The 19,416-nt window shown below is 58.2% G+C and overlaps 1 protein-coding gene across 3 annotated transcripts in view; it reads left to right on the top strand.

Annotated features, from left to right (window-relative positions):
* Positions 1 to 731: 731 nt before the first annotated feature.
* The window catches only part of PIP5K1C (phosphatidylinositol-4-phosphate 5-kinase type 1 gamma), a 40,048-nt gene continuing 21,363 nt past the window's right edge, over positions 732 to 19,416 (top strand). For all 3 annotated transcript variants that reach the window (XM_049788601.1, XM_049788600.1, XM_049788599.1), the window contains exons 1-5: positions 732 to 915; positions 14,587 to 14,618; positions 15,219 to 15,302; positions 15,720 to 15,850; positions 16,629 to 16,746. In XM_049788601.1, the coding sequence (XP_049644558.1) occupies positions 813 to 915; positions 14,587 to 14,618; positions 15,219 to 15,302; positions 15,720 to 15,850; positions 16,629 to 16,746 (468 nt within the window). In that variant the 5' untranslated portion in view covers positions 732 to 812. The remainder of the gene's footprint in view (positions 916 to 14,586; positions 14,619 to 15,218; positions 15,303 to 15,719; positions 15,851 to 16,628; positions 16,747 to 19,416) is intronic.

Raw genomic sequence — 19,416 nt, 5'->3', positions numbered from 1 at the left:
ACAGGAACGTTCTGTCTGATACAGCGAATATAGGCCTAAACCTATGTTTTAACTGCAAAATTAGGGGTCGTCTTATACGCCGGCAAATACAGTAACTTTTTTTTTTTTTTTTTTGGATCACACCGGCAGCTCTCAAGGGTTATTCCTGGCTCTACGCTCAGAAATCGCTCCTAGCAGACCATATGGGATGCCGGGATTCGAACCACCGACCTTCTGCATGCAAGGCAAACGCTTTACCTCCATGCTATCTTATTTAATTTTTTAATATAGTTTTAAAATGTAGTCTTTTGAAGTGACCAATCACGCCTCGTGATGGGGTTCCTGGCCTCCTTTCCCCAGGGTCCACTTGCCTCCCATTGGGAGAGCCGCTTTCCAAGAGCGATCATTCTTCGTTTGGACGCTAGGGGGGGGGCGCTCAAAGAACTTGCGAGTGGGGAAGCGACTTCCTTCCAGGCCCCGCCTCCTCCCGGCTTCCGATTGGCCGACGCAGAAGCGCCCGTGACGCCAGAGCCCTCACATTTCCGCCCCGTTCACGCCCTCCAGCCCGGTGATTGGCGGTGCGCGGTGACGTCAACACCACCTTGGCCCCGCCGGGACACGCCCCCTCGAGGCAGTCCGCGAATCCTGATTGGCGGAGCTCGCGGTGCGTGATGACGCAACGCCCTCTAGGTCCGCCCTCCGACCCGCCCTCGACCCGCCTTCCGCCCTCCGGCCGCCGGTGGGTTGTTGTTCAGCCGGGGCGGCCGCGCGGGGCCCCGGAGTCCCCGCGTCCTCCCCGCCGGGTCCGGCTGTTCCTCCGCGCGCGCGCGGCCATGGAGCTGGAGGTGTCGGACGAGGCGGAGAGCGCCGACGCGGGCGCCGTGACCTCGTCGCAGGCGGCCTGGGCGGCGGATAGCGGGGCGGCGGCGGCGGCAGGTAACGGTCCCTGTAGCATCCCCGGAATGGACCCGCCGGCGGCCTCCTCCATCACCAGGCCTCGGGGTGCAGTGGGCCCACCCGGGCCTGGAGGGGCGCTTGGCTGGGGACCCCCGGATCGTTCCCGTCGGATGCCCCTGCTCCAAGGCCGGGCTTCTGTCAGTGGCTGCGGGTGCAGCAGGCCCCGGGTATCAGGGGGCTGCTGGATTGGGGGTGCGCCTTGCTCTGCTTATTGCACCCCGATTGTCCTCTGCTCCAAGCTGGTGACTCTAAGCTCCTGGCCTCACCCTTCCTTCCCCTACTTATTTGGAAAAGCCGGCGGGGGACAGGCAGGGGTTTTGGGGTGTCTAGGATGTGGGGTTCCCCCACCCGCCCCCGACCTGGATCTGTCTGATCTGCTACCCAGGCTTCGGTTTCCCCATTGACAGCTGGACAGGGGAGGGCCAAGGCAGCGCGCACTCACTCTCCCTCCCGGGTGAATGCTGTGAGGTGGGTGGAGTTCTTGGGGGACCCCCTTGCAAGCTCTTGAGACCATCAGGTGTGGGGTGGCGTGCAGCCCTGCTGACCCCCAGGCCGGGCCTGCCATGGTCACGAGCAGGATGCTTCCGGTGGCTCCCCAAGTCCATGCTTCTCCTCCCCCCCTCCAGTATCCTTCCTGGCGCAGAAGCAGACACCCACACGGGCATCATCCAGCCTCACGTTCCCCGCTCCCCCTGGGCTCCCCAGAAGCCTTCCTGGCTTGGCAGGCCTGGCAGGCAGGCAGGCAGGCAGGCGGGGAGCTGCTGAGCTGTCCGGATTCAGGGACCTGCGAGGGGAGAGGGAGGATTGGGAAGACGCGGCCCCCCACCCCCCACCCCAGCCGCTTCCTTCTCCTGCTGCCATCTGGAGGAAGCAACTGGGTCTGGCCACAGACCCGCACCTTAACACCTCCCTTGTGCCCACTGTGGATGAGGTCGAGGGGTTCTTGTCCCTGGCTTTGGACGCTTTCACCCCATTGATCTGCCTGGTTAGTGGCCACGACAGCCCTGGTGGATATGTGTCCCCTAGGCACAGGCCAGACCAGGAGACCAGGGCCTCACCCCACTTTCTTAGGAGCTACCATCATTGAAGCGATTGTCCCCACTTTTCTTGCTGCTACTAGCCCAGCCCTCCCTTTTGGGTTCTCAGCCTCTGCACTGCCTCCCCTTGCAATGACTTGTTGAGGGACCCTCCTGGCCAGTGTAGGGTGTCGAATTCCCCCCCTCCAACTCCAGGCCATCAGCCTGTCCCCCCAGCCCTGGGTTGTGACCCACCAGTGATCCGTGATATATTGCTCCAGGGCCCCGAGCTTTTGCCCTCACTCCTGGTACTGATGGTTGGTTGTTCCCTTTTTCTTTTTTCTTATTTTCCCGATAGTGCTTGGGGACCCCTTATGCTTGGAGAGGTGGTGTAACCAAGCCTGCACCCCGCCCGCAGCTGCCTTCTCCGCCCTAATTTGCGTCTTGTCTGAGTGTGTCTGGAATAGTCTGGAATCTGCCTGATGTCCGCAGACGGCGACTCCCATCATTCCTTTTACAGACCTGAGTATGCGTTGGTGATTGTGACCTTTCAGGCCTCAGTTTCCCCATCTGGCTCTGTGCTGGTGGAGGGTAACGAAGCTCATGTCCCCGCCCTGTCCTGTCCCCTGCCCCCTGGTCAGGTGTGCATTCCTCCCTCTGCTCCCCCCTGGGCCCCCTGTGAGGTCTGTCTGGGTATCTGGAATGTGAGTTGTGACTGGGGTTTCTTCAGCTAGATTGGGGGTGGGGCAGAAGTGCTTTTGGCTGCTGGAGTTTTCTAGAAAAGCCCTCAGGAGCCCAGAGACAAGGGGATGTGGCTGTCAGGGTCTGGCAGCAGGGGCCTGGGACAGGGGCTGGCACTGGGCTCCTGGGAGCCTGGGATTTGGGTGCTGACACAGTTCTGCCCCCCAACCTAGTCATATAAGACCCTGGAGACTGGAGAGGTGTGAGTGGCAGGGCCGAGTGTAGGCTCCTCATGTGGGTGTCACCAGCACTGTATGCTCCCCAGAACCTCCAGTAGTGACCCCCTCCCCCGGGCCACCAGCTTGGAATAACCTAAGATCCACCAGGTGTGTGGCCCCATAGAAAGATTCTTGGACTTCAGCTTTGGGCGCCTAGGTTGTACCGATTAGGGGCTGGAGATCTGGGGTGCCCCGTGGACACAGGCAGGGTAGGAGCTACTAGAGGTGGCTCAACTTGCCCAAACCTTCCCTCCTGCACCTGTCCTTTCCCACCCCGGAGCAGCCCCTCCTCCAACTGATCTGGGGCCAAGGGATGTCTCCGCTTCTTTGCTTCTTCAGAATGGTTGTCCGCCCACTTCACTCCTCAGCCACCACCTGGTCCAGCCTTCTCTCAGGCTTCAGGCTTCAGACCTCCCTGCAGCCTGGCCCAGAAGGTTCCGCTAAAAGCTGGCTCCAGGCCCTCTCTCCACCCACAGCCAGCCTTGGCCTGCCCCTCCCTTATCTGGACATCCGAATCTTCCTGGCCCTGCCCTCTAGGCCCTCCCCCTCCAATCAGTGCCCCCCATCTGTTTGGCCCCATCCTCTCTATCCTCCCCCCTCCAATCAGTGCCTCTCATCTTTATTTTTTTTTTTTTTTGGTTTTTGGTTTTTGGTTTTTGTGTCATACCCGACAGCGCTCTGGGGTCACTCCTGGCTCTAGGCTCAGAAATCGCTCCTGGTAGGCTTGGGGGACCATATGGGATGCTGGGATTCAAACCACCGTCCTTCTGCATGCAAGGCAAACACCTTACCTCCATGCTATCTCTCTGGCCCCACCTCTCATCTTCTTGGCCTGTCCCTCTTAAGTCTCTCACTCCCATCAGGGCCTTTCTCTTGTCAGTCTCTCCTACCTTGTCCATCCCCCTTCTATTTAGAGTCTCCAATCTGCCCAGGTCCTCCTTCCATGTCCTACCAGCCCTCTAATCTGGGCCTCTCACCTCCTGACTTCTTCGTCCCCCCACTTAGAACTTCCCACTTGCTTGGGCCCTCCATTGTCCTCTTCCCTCCAGTTTGGGCTTCCCTCTCTGTCCCAGGACCTTTGCACAAGTCATGCTCTACTGCTGGCGCTTCCTGCCGGTCCCTATGCCCTTCTCCTTGAGGCCCTTCTGCAGTGCTGTACCCTTCTCCATCCTGCCTACCCCTCCCTGTCACCTAGCACTTAACCATGTGATGGGATTCTGCTCCCAGCTCTGACGTCCTCAGCCCTCTTGGGGACCTCCCCTGGGGATGGCAGCACTGCCTAGGATAGGGCTGGTGCCCTGGGACCCTGACCCTGGTAACCTCTGAGGTGGTAGAACTCTCCCTCTCTGGTACTATGAGCACAGACTGCAGGTTCCCTTTCCTCCAGGTTGTCCCCACATGGGTTGGCCCCTGAGAAGTATCTGCTGGCTAGTCCTCACTCCTGGGGAGGCAAGAGGCAGGTGTTCAGGACCCCTGAGCCACTTGGGTGCTTTCGGATTGGGGGGGGGCCTCTGCCCTGGTTCTGCCTCTGAGCTTTGTTGGCTGTGCCAACTGTCTCGGGGCTTCAGTGGGGGAGAAAAATTCCTGAGGGAGAAGTTTGCTCACCCCAGGAGCCAGAGCTGCAGAGGGAAGTGAAAGGAGGTGGTCTGAGGGAGGCCAAGGGAGGGGCATCCTGCAAAGGCTCTGGGGCTGGACTGCAAGATCACTAGTCGGGCAGGCAGGGGGAATGTGGGCAGTGAGGTAGTAACTGTGCTGGGGGTGGGGGAGGCTGGATAGAGGCGTGCTGGGCTATAGTTGGAGACAGATCTGAGATCTTTGGGTCTCTGCTGGGTGAACAAGCCTGAGGCAGTGTCTGGGGTGCCCAAGGCATGGGCCTCCAACAGCAAACAAGTGGCCCCTTGCTGGGCCATGTCACCCTCTGCAACCCCGGGTGGTTGAGGCTTAGGGACATGCAGTGCTCATTGACCACAGTGGGGAGGACCCTTTGGTCCCTGGGACCCCATAAGCCTCACCTCTTTCCTTGTGCTCTGTCCTGGGAGTCCCCCCACAGCTGGACATGGGGATGAGTGTGGGACCAGCTGCACCATGGGGTTTCTGGAACAATTCGGGTCCTGGGTCAGTAAGGCAGAAACTTGGAAGCCTGATAGGATTTTGGGGAGGGTCAGTGGGAAACATAAGCTTCCCTGCTGCCTGGGAGAACCAGGCCTTTGAGGAAGTGATGCAGCAGGACCTGGGGAGCTGGGTGGGGCCCAGTCTCTGTCATGGTGTATGTGCGCTCGTGTGTGTGTGCGAGAGAGAGAGAGAGAGAGAGAGAGAGAGAGAGAGAGAGAGAGAGAGAGAGAGATCTGGCACAGAGCAGGACATTGATGACATGTGGTGACAAAAATATCCCCTAAGACAGAGATGGAGGTGGAATTGGGACATGGGTGTGGCCTGCTGGGCAGAGTGCATGTGCAAAGGTCCTGAGGGAGGCCTGACACGGAAGGAAGTAGGAGAGGACCAGGGGAGGAAACTAAAGGTCTGGAGCGGTGGGGGGTATTGAAAGAATGTGGATAGGCAGAGAAGGATGGAGTGGGTTGTGCACCTGCTGGCTGCCTTGGACGGAATTAGGGGCATCAGTGTGACCAGTGAGGAACCCTGCGTGGCGCTCGAGTTTCTGGGGATGGCTGAGGCCTGGGAGCCTTTTTACACGGCTTGAGATGGGGTGTGGAGGCAGAGGAGAGATGAGGTGAGTCTCAGCAGCCCCTCCCTGTGCCTCAGTTTACTCATGAGTGAGTCAGAGTTTTTTTTTGGGGGGGGGGTCACACCTGGCAGCGCTCAGGGGTCACTCCTGGCTCCACACTCAGAAATCGCTCCTGGCAGACTCGGGGGACCATATGGGATGCCAGAATTTGAACCGCCAACCTTGTTTTGTTTTTTTTGTTTTGTTTTTTGCTTGTTTTTGGGTCATACCTGGCAGCACTCGGGCCACTCCTGGATCTATGCTCAGAAATCGCCCCGGCAGGCACAGGGGATGCCGGGATTCGAACCACGATCCTTCCGCATGAAAGGCAAACACCTTACCTCCATGCTATCTCTCCGGCCCCTGAACCACCAACCTTGTGCATGCAAGGCAAACGCTTTACCTCCATGCTATCTCTCTGGCCCAAGTCAGAGTTTCTAACACAGGGGACACTACCCAGCCTTAGGTGGAACATAGAGATGGGGGTGGGTGAGGATATGTGGGGGGACCGCTTCTGGGAGATTCCCTGGCTGAGGTGCCCACATGGAGGAGAAAGTGGCTGGGAAAAGAAGGGGCGGCTGGCGCCCTGGTAGAATCCCTTTAGTTGTGCACATGGTCCCTGTCACAGGGGCCCGTCTGGGGTTGTACTTGTAATGCAGCTGGTTCAGGGCCTGGCTGGGATGTGGGGATGTGTGGCTCCCCAATAGCTAGCCACCCCCGCAGCTGCATGGGACTGATCTGTGCACTCACAGACTGTTGGCGCTTCATGATTCTCTGGTCTAGGTTGGGGCTGCCACAAGTAGGTGGTGCCACACCTCACACCACCCTGAACCCCAAGCCCCTGTGTGAGTGCTGCCTTCCCTGGTTTCATCGTCAGGCGTGAGTTGCACTCTGGTCCTGTGCTCTGGAGCTGCTCCTGACTCAGTGTTCAGGGGTCACACAAGACCCTGTGCTCTGGGGTCACTCCTAGCAGGATATGGTGTTCCCTGCAACTCGGGCCTCAGATGGACCCTATGTGAATCCTGTGGCCGCACCCCGATGGCCCCCGAGGGTGCTCCCCAGCTTCCTGGGGCGCTATTGGGGGAGGCAGCTCCCAGTTTCCCAAGTCCTGCTGCGGCTACCCCATACCACAGTCACCTCATAATCATGCCCCACATAACCACGCCCACATGGTCACCCTGCCCCTTGCCTTGCCCACCACATGGTCCTGCACAGCTAAGCTCAGTTTTTTTCTTTCTTTTTTGGATTTTGGACCACGCCTGGCAGTACTCAGCACTGACTCCTGACTCTGTGGTCAAGGGTCCCTCCTGGTGGGGTTTGGGGTATGGTATGGTATGGTATGGTGGGAATGGAGTCTCTTGTGCAAAGCAAATGGCCCCATGTCCTCCCCACTGTGCTCTTGCTCCAGGTCCAGCAGAGCTCAGTTTCCTAATAGGTTACCCCACTTCCCATCTCTGGAGGGTCTGAGACCAGTCGGGGGTTTTTGGGACTCTAGTTCTCAGCGGCCTAGATTCCAGGGTTGTTCGGGAAATGTGGGGACAGAGCCCACCCTTGCATGGCAGAGGGACTTCCCTTCAGGGAACACACGTGTGCATGTCTGTGCGCACGCGCATAGGTGTGTGTCTGTATCTGTCCTGGGGTCATGGCCCTCATCCACCTGCTGGAAACTCCTGTGCAAACCGTCACATGTTTGGGGCCACCTCAGGGTGCTCAGGGGCCCTGTACAGAGCCTCTGGGCTCCAGCCCTCAACCTTTTCCTGGCTCCTAATGACCAAGGTCACTGCCTCTGTGGCATGAGGCTACTCTTTCCCTTGACCTGTCCCTAGCCAGCTTCAGGCTGTCAGTGTGCACATGGAGTCAGATCCTCCTGGGCTCTGTTGAGATCACAGGCCACCAGCAGTGCTAAGGTGGGTGAGGGAGCACAGGTGAGGGAGCACTGATGAGGGCCCTGAGGCACAATTGAGGTCCTGTCTTCCCGCACACCAGGGACTGGCCTGGTGACTCCTTTCTCCGTTCATATCCCCAAGACTGGCCAAGACAGGGCCAGGTCCTGCTGCCCTGGAACACGCTGTCCTACAGCCAGGCTGTGTGGGTCACGGTGGCTTTGCAGGAATGGTGAGGCTCACTTGTGCCTTTTCCATTTGATGGAGTGAGTCAGACCTGTGCCCTGGGCCTCCATCATGTGGCCTGGAGCCATCGCCTGCTGCCGTCTCTTCCTGCCGCTTCCTCCTGGCCACCCACCAAAATTGCTCATCTGCTCTTTGTGGAGCACTTGCTGTGTGCTGGGAACTGCTCAATCAGGAAAAGGGGTGCATGGGAAAGGCACGGATTCCTGGTAATCCCTGTGAATGGCTTTGTAGGTGACACGGTGTTTGCCACCTGCCCTTCAAGCTGCTGGTGTCGCACCCCAGCTGCCATGGTGGTCTGCCAACAAGTGAACGTGGTCTTGTGCTAATAAAATTTTATTTGTAAAAACGAGCCGTGGGTCAGGTTTGGGGCCCAGACCAGGATTTTTTTTTTGTGTGTGTGGTTTTTGGGTCACACCCGGCAGTGTTCAGGGGTTATTCCTGGCTCCAGGCTCAGAAATTGCTCCTGGCAGGCATGGGGGACCATAGGGGACACTGGGATTCAAACCGATGATCTCCTACATGAAAGGCAAATGCCCTACCTCTATGCTATCTCTCTGGCCCCTGGACCAGGAATTTTGAGCCCCACCACTCCCAGCAGTTCCTGGTAGGACTTGCTGGCCTTTGGAAACTTTGACCTCCTCGATCCTAAGACCCTTGAACTCTGATTTTGCTCACCGTGAAGGTTTCTAGCAGAAAGTCCTAGGAATGAGTAGTTGGCCAAAGGGCATGCATGCTAGGAGTCGCCTTCCGGAAATGCGGAGGCTCTTAGGAACCCCAGCCTGTGAACCCTGTCACCCCTTTGCCACCAGGGGACAGTCCTGGTTTCAGGCATAGGAGAAGCGTATGCAAAAGTCCTGGGCCATGCCTGTATCCACAGGCAAGAGGAGCACAGGGTGTGATGGGGCAGGAGGGGAGGGCCTGGGGTGTCTTCACTCAAGTCTCCTCTTAGGGACTGCGTGAGACTGGGTTGTTCCCCAGGGAAAGCACCCCAAAGGAGCATCTCACACAGGGATGACCCTTGACCGGCTTGTCTCAGGATCTGGCCACCCAGAAGGAATCTCAGCTAGGAACCTGAGGCGGGGTCTCTGCTGGGACCCTGATGCCCACTTTCTCCATGGCACCCTTCAGAGGTGCTGGTCTGAGTCTCAGACCTTGAAGTGAGCCCCCACCCTGCGTGGCTGCTCAGCAAGCTCAGAACCCCACTTTGTGTATCTATTATGGGGTGTCAGCAGTTGGGGCAGAGGTGGGCTGCTGGAGGCCCGTGGGGGGGGAACACACGACTTGTTACCAGACTCCTGATATCACCCAGTACCCCCTGCCCCCCCCCAGCCCATGAATCATGCAGAGGAGGGTCTTTGGCCCACGGGGTTCGAGAATCCAGTGCATCCAAGAGTAAAAATATACCTGAGACCTCAGCTAAGTGGGTCACGGAGCCGCTGGCAGCCGGGAAAGCGCGTGACCAAAGCAGGGGGGGGGGGGGCTGTGCGGGTGGGTGATGGGGTTTGTGCAGTACCAGCCCCAGAGCTCATAGGATAGGGCCCAACCTGTGTGACCTCAGAAGTGGGGGGACAGTGCAGACCTGGGGATGTGAGACTTGGCCCCAGCACTGGCAAGTTTAGGTGTGGGGTGCTCAGTTCTGCAGCAACTGTGGAAGGGGGAGGTTGGGGGCCCGGGCTTATCTTTGCCCCCACAACCCTTACCTTAGGCTTGCCAGGTCAATGCCAGACACCCCATTTCCAGCCTTAGTTTCCCTCTCAGCAAAGAGCCCAGACAGGCTGTTGTAGGCCAGGCCTTGGCCATGGTGGACACCAAGATCTTGATGGAGCACAGGGCTGCAGAAACACTCTGCCACCTTCAGGCAGCCCTCCTGGGTTTATCATTAGACAATCACAAAACTGTTCACTGGGCTGGTACAAGGAGAAAGGACCCTATAGTGAGGGGAGGGACCTTAAGGGAGACAGGACACCCCTGGAGGTGAATGGAGGGGTGTTCTTAAGGGAGATGGAGTGGCAGGGCAAGGTCATGAGGACAAACCCTGGACAGGACTCTGCTCTGCTGGGCTCGGAGGACAAGCCTAGTGCTGCTTGCCTGGGGGTGGGGAGGATGGGACATGGTGATATCAGAGGGAGGAGAGCAGGTATTCTAGAGGCTCTTCCCTAAGCTCAGGTCCTCAGAGCCAGGCAGGGCAGGGAGGGCGAGGCTCCTCAGAGCCCAAGGCCCCTCAGTTTACAGAGAAAGGGCTTCCGGGCCAGAGCAATCTCACTGCTGGCCTTGCACTCAGCTGACCCAGGTTTGATCTCTGGCATCCTATTTGGTCCCCCAAGCCCACCAGGAATGAGTGATCCCTGAGTGTAGTGCTAGGAGTAACCCCTGAGCACTGCTGGGTCTGACCCCCAAACGAAACAAAAAAATAAATAAAACACAGAAGTGACCCCTGCCTGAGAACTGAAGCTGAAGTAGCTCCTGGCTTCCACCGAACGTGGTCCAGGAGAAGGTCGGCTCTGCTGAATAACCTGCTGGAAGAATTAGCTCCATCTGGACCTTACAGCCAGTTGACAATTTGCTGGTTCCTTGTTTTTGGTTCTATCCTAACCATTTTAATTAATCCTTCTACCCATCTACCCACTATCCACCCACCAACCCATCATTTATCGTTCATGTCTCTGTGCCCCCTTCATCATCCTCTGATCCTTCACCCCCCCCCCAGCCTTTCCTCCATTGTGTCACCTGGGGGTACATCTCAGAGTGCCACATCAGCTCACTCGGTCTCACAGGTGCCTCGCCCCCCATTCAGTTCTCAGCACATCTCTGCTTTGGTCCACGTGTGGCCTTCCCTGTCCCGCTGTTGTGCACTAGAGTCTGCCCTTGGGTTGGAGATAGAACAGTGGGCAGGGCGCTTGCCTCACACACCAACGACCTGGGTTCAGTCCCTGCACCCCCTAGGACAGTGATGGCTAACCATTTTGAGCCCGAGTGCCCAAACTGCCGCACAATGCCCGGTCCTCCCAATGGCCAGTCCGGCCCTGTAGCCAGGTGAGCTGCAAAGCAGACACCGGCACACTTGCCTCCCACCACGCCGCATATCTTAATTGCGGACCTTCCTGCATGCCAGCTGCAAGGCCTTTGCGTGCCACAGCTGGCACTCATGCCATCGAGGCCCTAGAATCTTCCCAACCCTGCCAGGAGTCAGCCCTTCAACACAACCAGGTGATCTTTGGACCACACCTATCAGTGCTCAGGGCTGACTCCTGGTTCTACACTAGTGCTTCTCAAATAGTGGGGCGAACCCCCCGGGGGGGGGGGTCCACGAGGCTCTGTAAAGAGGGGCACGTTTGACCTCGGCAAACACTGTCATAACAAGCTAAGCCCCATGTTTATGTCTCATTGTAGCCATTAATCTAGACATCACCTCTGATTAAGAAATCAGCTCAAGGGTCGGAAAGATAGCATGGCGGTAGGGTGTTTGCCTTGCATGCAGAAGGACAGTGGTTTGAATCCTGGCATCCCATATAGTTCCCAGAGCCTGCCAGGAGCGATTTCTGAGCATAGAGCCAGGAGTAACCCCTGAGTGCTGCTGGGTGTGACCCAAAAAACAAACAAAAAAATCAGCTCAAATTATTTTATATATTTTTGTTTTGCAGGTTAAAGTTTTTTTTTAAAATAAAGATACTATTTACAGTCACGTGGGGAGGCGCGAAAAATGTTTTCTTCTTCCTGGGGGGCATGCATGAGAAGCACTGCTATACACTCAGGGATCCCGCCTGGCGGTGCTCAGGGGCCCCTCTGGGGTGCCAGGGACGGAAGCCTCGTCAGCGCCTTCCCGGTTGTGCTGTGTCGTCCGCCCCAGTCTTCCTTCCCCTTCTCCTACCTGGGCGTTGGAGCCAGGGCTACCCCACCCCCTGCTGTGTTCACTGTCACCTCCCACCCGGTCCCTGAGCAGGTCCTTCCCGACTGCATGCATGTCTGCGGGCTCACACCCAGCTGCTGTGCCCAGTCTCCTGCTAGGGCTTGGCACTCTGACCTGCTGGTCGCTTCTTGCTTTGTTGTGCTGCCATCACTCGGACTGGTCACACTCCAATTTTCTTCAGACACCCCTTCCCTGCTGTCTGATTCCGTGATAAGGGAGGGTATGAGTCAGGGGTCTGGGCCTCTTTACACCCCCACTGACACTGTCAGGAGCCTTTGCCCAATACCCCTGCACCCCAAGCCAGTGCAGGGGACCTGTGGCCGGAAGCCCCTGCCTCTGATTCCGGCCCTGTCCTGGATGTCTGTCTGTTTGTCCCTCAGAGTCAATCATGGGGCAGTTCTTGCAGTAGCTGGTAGCCAGGTTTGTTTGAGCCTGGGTGGCTCTCCCTCTGAGGGGACCCCCCAGCACTGAGGGAGCCAGGAATGCCTAGCACCTCCACTCACACACCCACAGGCAGGGCAGGGAGCCCAGATGATTGAATCTCCTGGCTAGGGTGGGTGCTTCCTGCTCCGAGTTCCTGTTTTCTGCATCCCCGGGACCAGGCCTTCACATGTGGCGGGGAGTACCCCAGTGGTGCCCCCTCAGACGTGAGAGTGGCTCTGAGCAGGGACTGACTGTTTAAAGTCCAGGGCTCAGGAGCTGCAGCTGGCACAAAGGTCCTGGAGCAGGCAGGAGGAGGGGAGCTCTGGGGAGCAGGTCGTGCAAGATTGGACTGGGTTTGGCCATCCATGAAGGCAATTGGGTGGGTGGCCCTGGTTCCTCTCTGGGGACTGGGCAGCAGTGGGGTACAGAGGGCAGGAATCTCTTGGGCCAATCTGGGGTGGGTCCCATTGGCAGAGGCCCCTATGGGGTCACTCCTTGCACCCCATCCTTGAGCCTCTCTCCTGAACCGGCCTGCTAGAAGCACCCCAGGCTGCCACTCCCAATTGGGATGAGTGCCATGGGCATTGTGGGTGTGCAGCAGAAGGTTTTAAAAGGAACCCCTAACCACAAGGGAGGGTGTCAGCTACAGAAGAAGCAGAGTGGTAAAATGGGGTTGGGGAGCCCCTCTGTGGAAGCCCTGGGTTAGGACCGCATCCCCTGGACTGCAGATATGAGGGGCTGTGAGGAGCCTCCTAGGACCCCGCTGCAACAAGGCATAGTCACCAGCAACCGCTTCCAGGATTGTCTAGAAGATTCCGCCCTGCCCCCCCCTCCTTCCTGCAGTTCTTCCTTCCCCACACCCTCTGAATTGTTCTGCCTGGAAAATAGGATGTGGGGGCCCAGCCCCTTCCGCCGCCTGCAGCCCTGTCCAGCTGCAGTTTCCCAATGGGGAGGTCATGTTGGGGCCTGGTGTCTGGGCGCAGGTGGGTACATGGAGGGGCCTGGAAGGACCCCAGCCCCGCTGTCTTGGGTCTCAGCTTCTGGAAGCTGAGGGTATAGTTGGGTCGTTATTCACCAGATTCCAGAAGATTCTCACCTTCAAGGACACTACTGGGGCTGGAGCCGTAGGAAGGCAGGCCGGGCGCAGGCCTTGCACAAGGCCTACCCGGGTTGGATCCCTGGTGTATCATATGGTCTCCTAAATCCCGCCTGAAATGAGTCATAAGCACAGCTGGGTGTGGCCCCAAAATAAAACAAAAATTAAAATGTCCCTTTAGCAGGTCGTCACCTCCCAGAGCCTGCATACCTCTGCCTCGCCCCCCCTTCCCTGGACACCCCTCCCAAGGGAGCCACATTTGCTCCCCATTGATGCCCACAACCGTGCCCTTTCACGCCAGGGAGTTACTGCCTGTCATCTCTGCACAGGGGCCCGCCTCCCCACCCCGGCCAGGCCTGCCTGGGGCTGCACCAGCTCCGTCCTTAGTCATAGCCTGAGTCACCTTCAGAGCGCCCTCATTCCACCCCGAGGCTGGCCTGGACTGTCTCTGTGCTCCCTGCTTTGTGCTCCAGGTCCTCCCAAGGCCAACTTCCCTCCTGCTAGGCCACTTCAGTGCCTTCTCTGGTGCTGCCATCAGAAGGCGCCCTCGAGCCCCGTCTCCTCATCTCAGGCCCACCTGCAGGGCACCTGTCCAGACCCATCTGACCTTCACTTCATGATCCAGGCCAGCCTCGGCCTGTGCACACCCCCAGTTTCCTGCTGCAGACTTGCCCCAAACTGGGGCGGAGACATAGTATTTACTGTGAATAGGGAGGACACTGGGCTTGCACACAGCCCAATTGGCTTCAATCTCCTACATCCCGTATGGTCTTCGGAGCTTACCAAGAGAGTCCCCCAAACTCTTGCCCTAACCTTTCCTCCCCAGCTTGAGTCTCTGCTCTGGACCTGGTTTCCTCTTGGACTTCTCTGGCAGTGCCTGGACTGACAGCACCCTAGTTGTCCCTCCACTCTCTGGCTTGCAAATTCGAGATGGGGCCCACCTGGTCCCCTTACTTGTGGACCTTATGCCCAAACCCTGCAGACCCCCTAGCCTTTTGGCTGGGCTCCAGCTACAGAGAACATTGGGCATGTCCGAAGTGTCCAATGGAGGTTGTTTTGGTTTTGGTTTGGGGCCACACTCATCCTGAGCAGTCAGCTCAGGACTGACTTCTGGCTCTGTACTCTGGTCATTCTTGGCGGTGCTCAGGAGGACCCTATGGAATGCCAGAGATCGAACAGGGCCAGCGCCCTCCCTGCTGTCTTGTCCTCTGGCTTCAAGTGCCATGGGGAGCCCTTGGTTCCCCTACTTCACCCTCAGGGCAGTCCTGGCCCAAGGTGACTTGGGGCACCCAAAGCCTAGTCTACCCATCACCTGCCTATCTGAACTCTGACTCCTTCTCCCTTGGGGAGGGCCCATGCCCCATGGTGCCTCTGTTCTGACCCCCTTTTCTCCCTCAGGTTTGGCTCAGAAGAAGCCGGCCCCTACAGAGGTGAGTGTTGCTAGGTACCCCCTAGCCCCACATTCCCCTATAGAATGGAAACCCTTATGGAATAGAACCTGGTGGGGGAGGGGCATTCCTGAGCTGAGCACGCCCCCTAGAGACTAGAGCGCAGAGCTCAGGGAGCCAGGTGGGTTTGGGGGTGGCCCTTGCCCAGTGTGTTAGGGGGTGAAAGGGGTAGGGGCGGTGACAGGGTAGCCTCCAAAGTCTCACGGGCCCAGGTCTTGAGCTAGCTCTCACTATTGCCATGAGTCACACTCTTGGGGTCCCTGGTTTCCCATACCTGTCCCCATAGATATGGGAGCAGGGCCCCTGGTCTAACCTGGGGGAGTCCCAAGGCCCACGCCGGGAATTCAGGGTGCTTCGATGGCAGTCGTAGGGAGGTGAGTGGTTGGAGGCCTGAGGGGTGATCCCCCAAATCCGTGCTCTCCCTTTCCACACACCTTCTGTTGTGCTGAGGACCCAGATTTGGTCTGGGGGTTCCCTGGCCCGGGCAGCTGCAGACCAGAGTGCGTGAACATGAATTCCATTTTCTGGGCTTCCAGAACCTTCTGGCACTCCCTGCTGACACAGGCTGTTTCTCTCCTACAGGTGCCCCCCATGACGGGTCCCGGCCATGGCAAGAAGCTGGGCCACCGTGGTGTGGATGCATCTGGTGAAACCACGTATAAAAAGGTTCCTTGTCTCCCCTCGGCCACATGGGGTCCCTGAGGTTGGGGTCCCCAAGGTCGGTCACCTCGCACCTGCTGAGACCTCAGTTCTGGATGTCACGCCGCCTGGGCCTGGGGGCTCCTCACCCCCACTTCATCCCTCAAAAAGCTCTGCACCCCTTGCTTCCCCGTCCCCAGACACCCACCGGCATGTATGTGTGGCCCTTGGGTCTAGATGAGGCACGAGGAGTCATAGGTTCTAGAACGTTCCCTCATTCCTCACTCTTCTTCCTGTCGGAGAGGGCGGGACTGTTCTGGTTCTGGATGTCTCGGCTTGCAGGGTCCCAGGGGGTCAGGCTCTCCCCCTTGAGGGGCTGAGGTGGAGATCAGGGTGTCCAGGTGCTGGGGTGTCGGGCTGATGTACTGCTCCCCTTCCCCCCAGACCACCTCCTCCACGCTGAAGGGGGCCATCCAGCTGGGCATCGGCTACACCGTGGGCAACTTGAGCTCCAAGCCCGAGCGGGATGTGCTCATGCAGGACTTCTACGTGGTGGAGAGCATCTTCTTCCCCAGGTACTGGGGCCCCGCGCACCCCAGCTCTGTCTTGCCGCACAGGGCACTGATCTTCCGACCTGGCTCTGAGCTTTGCCTGGTCCACTCTGGAAAAGGCAGACGAGCAGCTGAGCATCAAGGCCTGGGCCTGGGGGTGGGGGAGGGTCCCCCCAGCACCAGCCAGCAGCTTTGCATGCAGGAGCCCTGGCCTGGATCCCCGGGACCAGTGGCTCCTGAGCACCAGTGACCAGTGTGAGAGCCAGCCCAAACCCTGACAGCACAGCTCAGGCCTGGGGAGAGGCCCCGCGGGGGTGTTGTCCTCCGCATGCAGCCTTGCACCTAGGAGCCTGTGGTCACGCCTCTTTTCACTCATTGGCTGGACATGGCCACGTGGCTGTATCTGGGTTCGGGGCTATACGCTTTTGCAAAGGTGTTTACCCCTGGCTGGCTGCGCCTGCCCACCAGGCTTCCGGCTACTGGCAAAGGGAACAACTTCCCGTGGTCCCACTTTCCCCTCTGTCGGGCCTTTTTTGGGGGACCACGCCCACTCGGGCGTTACTACTGGCTCAGCACTCTGGAATCTCTCCTGATGGTGCTCGGCAGACCCTTTGGTGGTGGGGATGGAATCCCGGTCTGCCGTGTGCTAGGCAAATGGACACCTGGCTGTCCCATGGCCTGGGGCCTTCCAGGGACTTGGAGCATTTACGGACCTCGTCCCCGGGGGGTTGGGGCAGGGGTGGCGCCTGTGCCCACCAAGCTGGTCCTTCACGGCGCCTCCCCTCTGCTCCTTCCCCCGCAGTGAGGGCAGCAATCTCACCCCCGCTCACCACTTCCAGGACTTCAGGTTCAAGACCTATGCGCCCGTGGCCTTCCGCTATTTCCGGGAGCTCTTCGGCATCAGGCCGGATGATTACCTGGTGAGTGTGGCCAGGCAGGGAACTCTGTGGCCCGGCTTCTCCGAAACCACACCCGCCCTGCACCCTGGCTGAGTCTCCTAGCCCAGTTTCCAGAAGCCCTGTGGGGCCCTTTCATGCCCACCCGGTCCTTGGCATGCATGTAGAATTTATGGTAGTCAGTCCATCTCTTTTTCAGGGCCCACCCCACGGTCTGAAAGGGGCTGGTCTCCCCTCTGCCTTTTTCCTTTTTTGTTTGGGGATCACACCTGGAAGTACTCAGGGATGGCTCCTGACTGCTCAGGGATCACTCCTGGTAGGGCTCAGGGGACCCTCTGGGATGCTGGGGATTGCACCAGGTCAGCTGTGTGCAAGGCAAGTACCCTCCCCACTGTGCTATATTGCCCCAGCCCCGTTTCCCCCCCACCTGAAGTGTAGTGGCCAGTACCAGACCCAGAAGCCATAGCTGCAATTAGTCTGAAATGGACAGGTCCTTGTCGCCCAGAGTCTGGCATGAGGATGGCATTGCCACCTTGGGGTTCCCCTGACTGGGGGCCAGGCCTACACGGTTCTGACTGCGAGAGTCTCACCTCCAACTTAGTCTCAGATCTGGAAGAGCCCCCCTGGTGGAGTGATCCAGATTTAAGGACGCTCCCCAGGCCAGAATAATAACAGTGGGGAGGCCATTTGCCTTACACATGGCCAACCAACCCAGGTTTAGTCCCTAGCACTCTATAGAGTTCACTGAACCCCACCAAGAGCGATCCTTGAGCACAGAGCCAGGACTAAGCCTTGAGCACCACTGGGTATGTACCAAAAGTGAAAACTGAACCCTCCTTGGTTCTCCCACCCACCCAGAGTTCTTTAGGACCCCAGTGCTCTGGGCCCAACATACCATGGACAGAAATGATACCCACTGGGTGGAGGGCAGTGGGTTGCAAGAACCCAGGTATGGCATCTCTCTCTCTCTCTGGGAGCACCTGCTGAAGTATCCTGAGAAAATGGGGTGCCATGGGGGTGTGAGCTGAGACCCCTCAGACTTGGTATCAGGAGTTCTTGTCCGGTGGTTTGAAGTCAGAGGTAGCAAGGACTGCCTTCCTCAGCCCCAGCCCATCTCTGCTACTCTGTAGCTTTGTCTGAATCCTGGAGACTAGCGCAGGCCCCCACCATGGCCCTCAACAGAGAAGCTCAGGCTACTTCCCACATGAGGGGCCACAGCGGGGCCCTTGGAATTGCCCTGCTTGGTGATGGCCTACCTGGCTCAGGAATCCATGTGCCAGGACAGAGCCACAGCACAGCAGGGAACACACCAGCCTTTTGTGTTCAAAAGCCTGGGTTCAGGGGCTGGAGAGATAGCATGGAGGTAAGGCGTTTGTCTTTCATGCAGAAGGTCATCGGTTTGAATCCCAGCGTCCCATATGGTCCCCCGTGCCTGCCAGGAGCAATTTCTGAGCATGGAGCCAGGAATAACCCCTGAGCACTGCTGGGTGTGACCCAAAAACCGCAAAAAAAAAAAAAAAAAAAAAAGCCTGGGTTCAAACCCAGCACCCCATATGGTCCCTTGGACACTACCAGGAGTGAGCCCTGAGCACAGTACCAGGAATAACCCCTAAGCATCACTGGGTCCCTCTCTGCTTGGTGGGTGGCCAATGTGGGGTGGGAAGGGAGGGTCCCCTGGTACATGCCTGTGCCTGCGGATCCTTGCGGCTCTTGGCTGTGGGCTGAGCAGGGACAGATGGCTACCTGGTCCCAGCCTCCTCCGGCTGCTGGACTGCATCATACACCACTGCTCCCCCGCACCCTGAGACCACAGAACACCAGATGGCCTCGCAGGGACAGATGGCCCCTAGGCATGCTTGGCTCTGGTCCTCCCTGCTGCGGATGACCTCAGCCAGAGACTCCGCCCCAGGATGCTGCAGGAGCTTTCCCAGAACCCCTCTGCCCTCCTGGCCTCACCTTCTGGCCCATGAACCTCACTGACTCACCATTTTTTTTTTAAACTTTGTTTATTGATTAATTGGGTTTTGGGCCACTCCTGGCTCTGCACTCAGAAATCGCCCCTGGCAGGCTGGGGGACCATATGGGATGCTGGGAGTCAAACCAGGTCCCTCCCAGTTTGCAAGTCCAAACACCTTAATGATGTGGCCCCCCACTTTTTTTTTTTTTTTTTTAAATCCGGCTGTGATCAGTGCTGACTCCTGGCTCTGCCCTCAGGAATCACTCTTGGCAGTGCTCAGGGGATTTTATGGATGCCAAAGATTGAACCTGGTTGGCCACGTGCAAGACAAACACCTCCCTGCTGTGCTGTTGCTCTGGACCCTCACTGCTCTTGACCCCTTTCCTGTGCACAGATTAGGGTCACTCTGGGCTCCTCCCACTCCCCCAATGCTACAGTTGCCCTTTCTCCTTGCCTTTTCCCTTTACCACCCCATCTGGCCCCATGCATATTTCTCAATTCCTCTGATCCTAGGTTGGGCATTCTGCTGTGGGCTCCTGCCCTCACTTCCATGGCTCCAGTGGGATTCAGGTCCTCCCTGTGTCAGGCTGAGTCTCCAGGACTGGCACTGCTTTGGTGCCTCCATGTCCTCCAGGCACTGCATGGACAGACACATGTGAACCCTGGCACCCCTTCATTCTTCAGGCCATCATTTTATGGGGGTCTCTTTAGTCAGTGTGGTCACTGAAGTGCTCCAG

Source organism: Suncus etruscus, chromosome 15 (genome assembly GCF_024139225.1).
Source record: "Suncus etruscus isolate mSunEtr1 chromosome 15, mSunEtr1.pri.cur, whole genome shotgun sequence".
Taxonomy (NCBI): domain Eukaryota; kingdom Metazoa; phylum Chordata; class Mammalia; order Eulipotyphla; family Soricidae; genus Suncus; species Suncus etruscus.
Note: the sequence above shows the minus strand (reverse complement) of the source record. Positions and strands in the feature narration are given on the sequence as shown.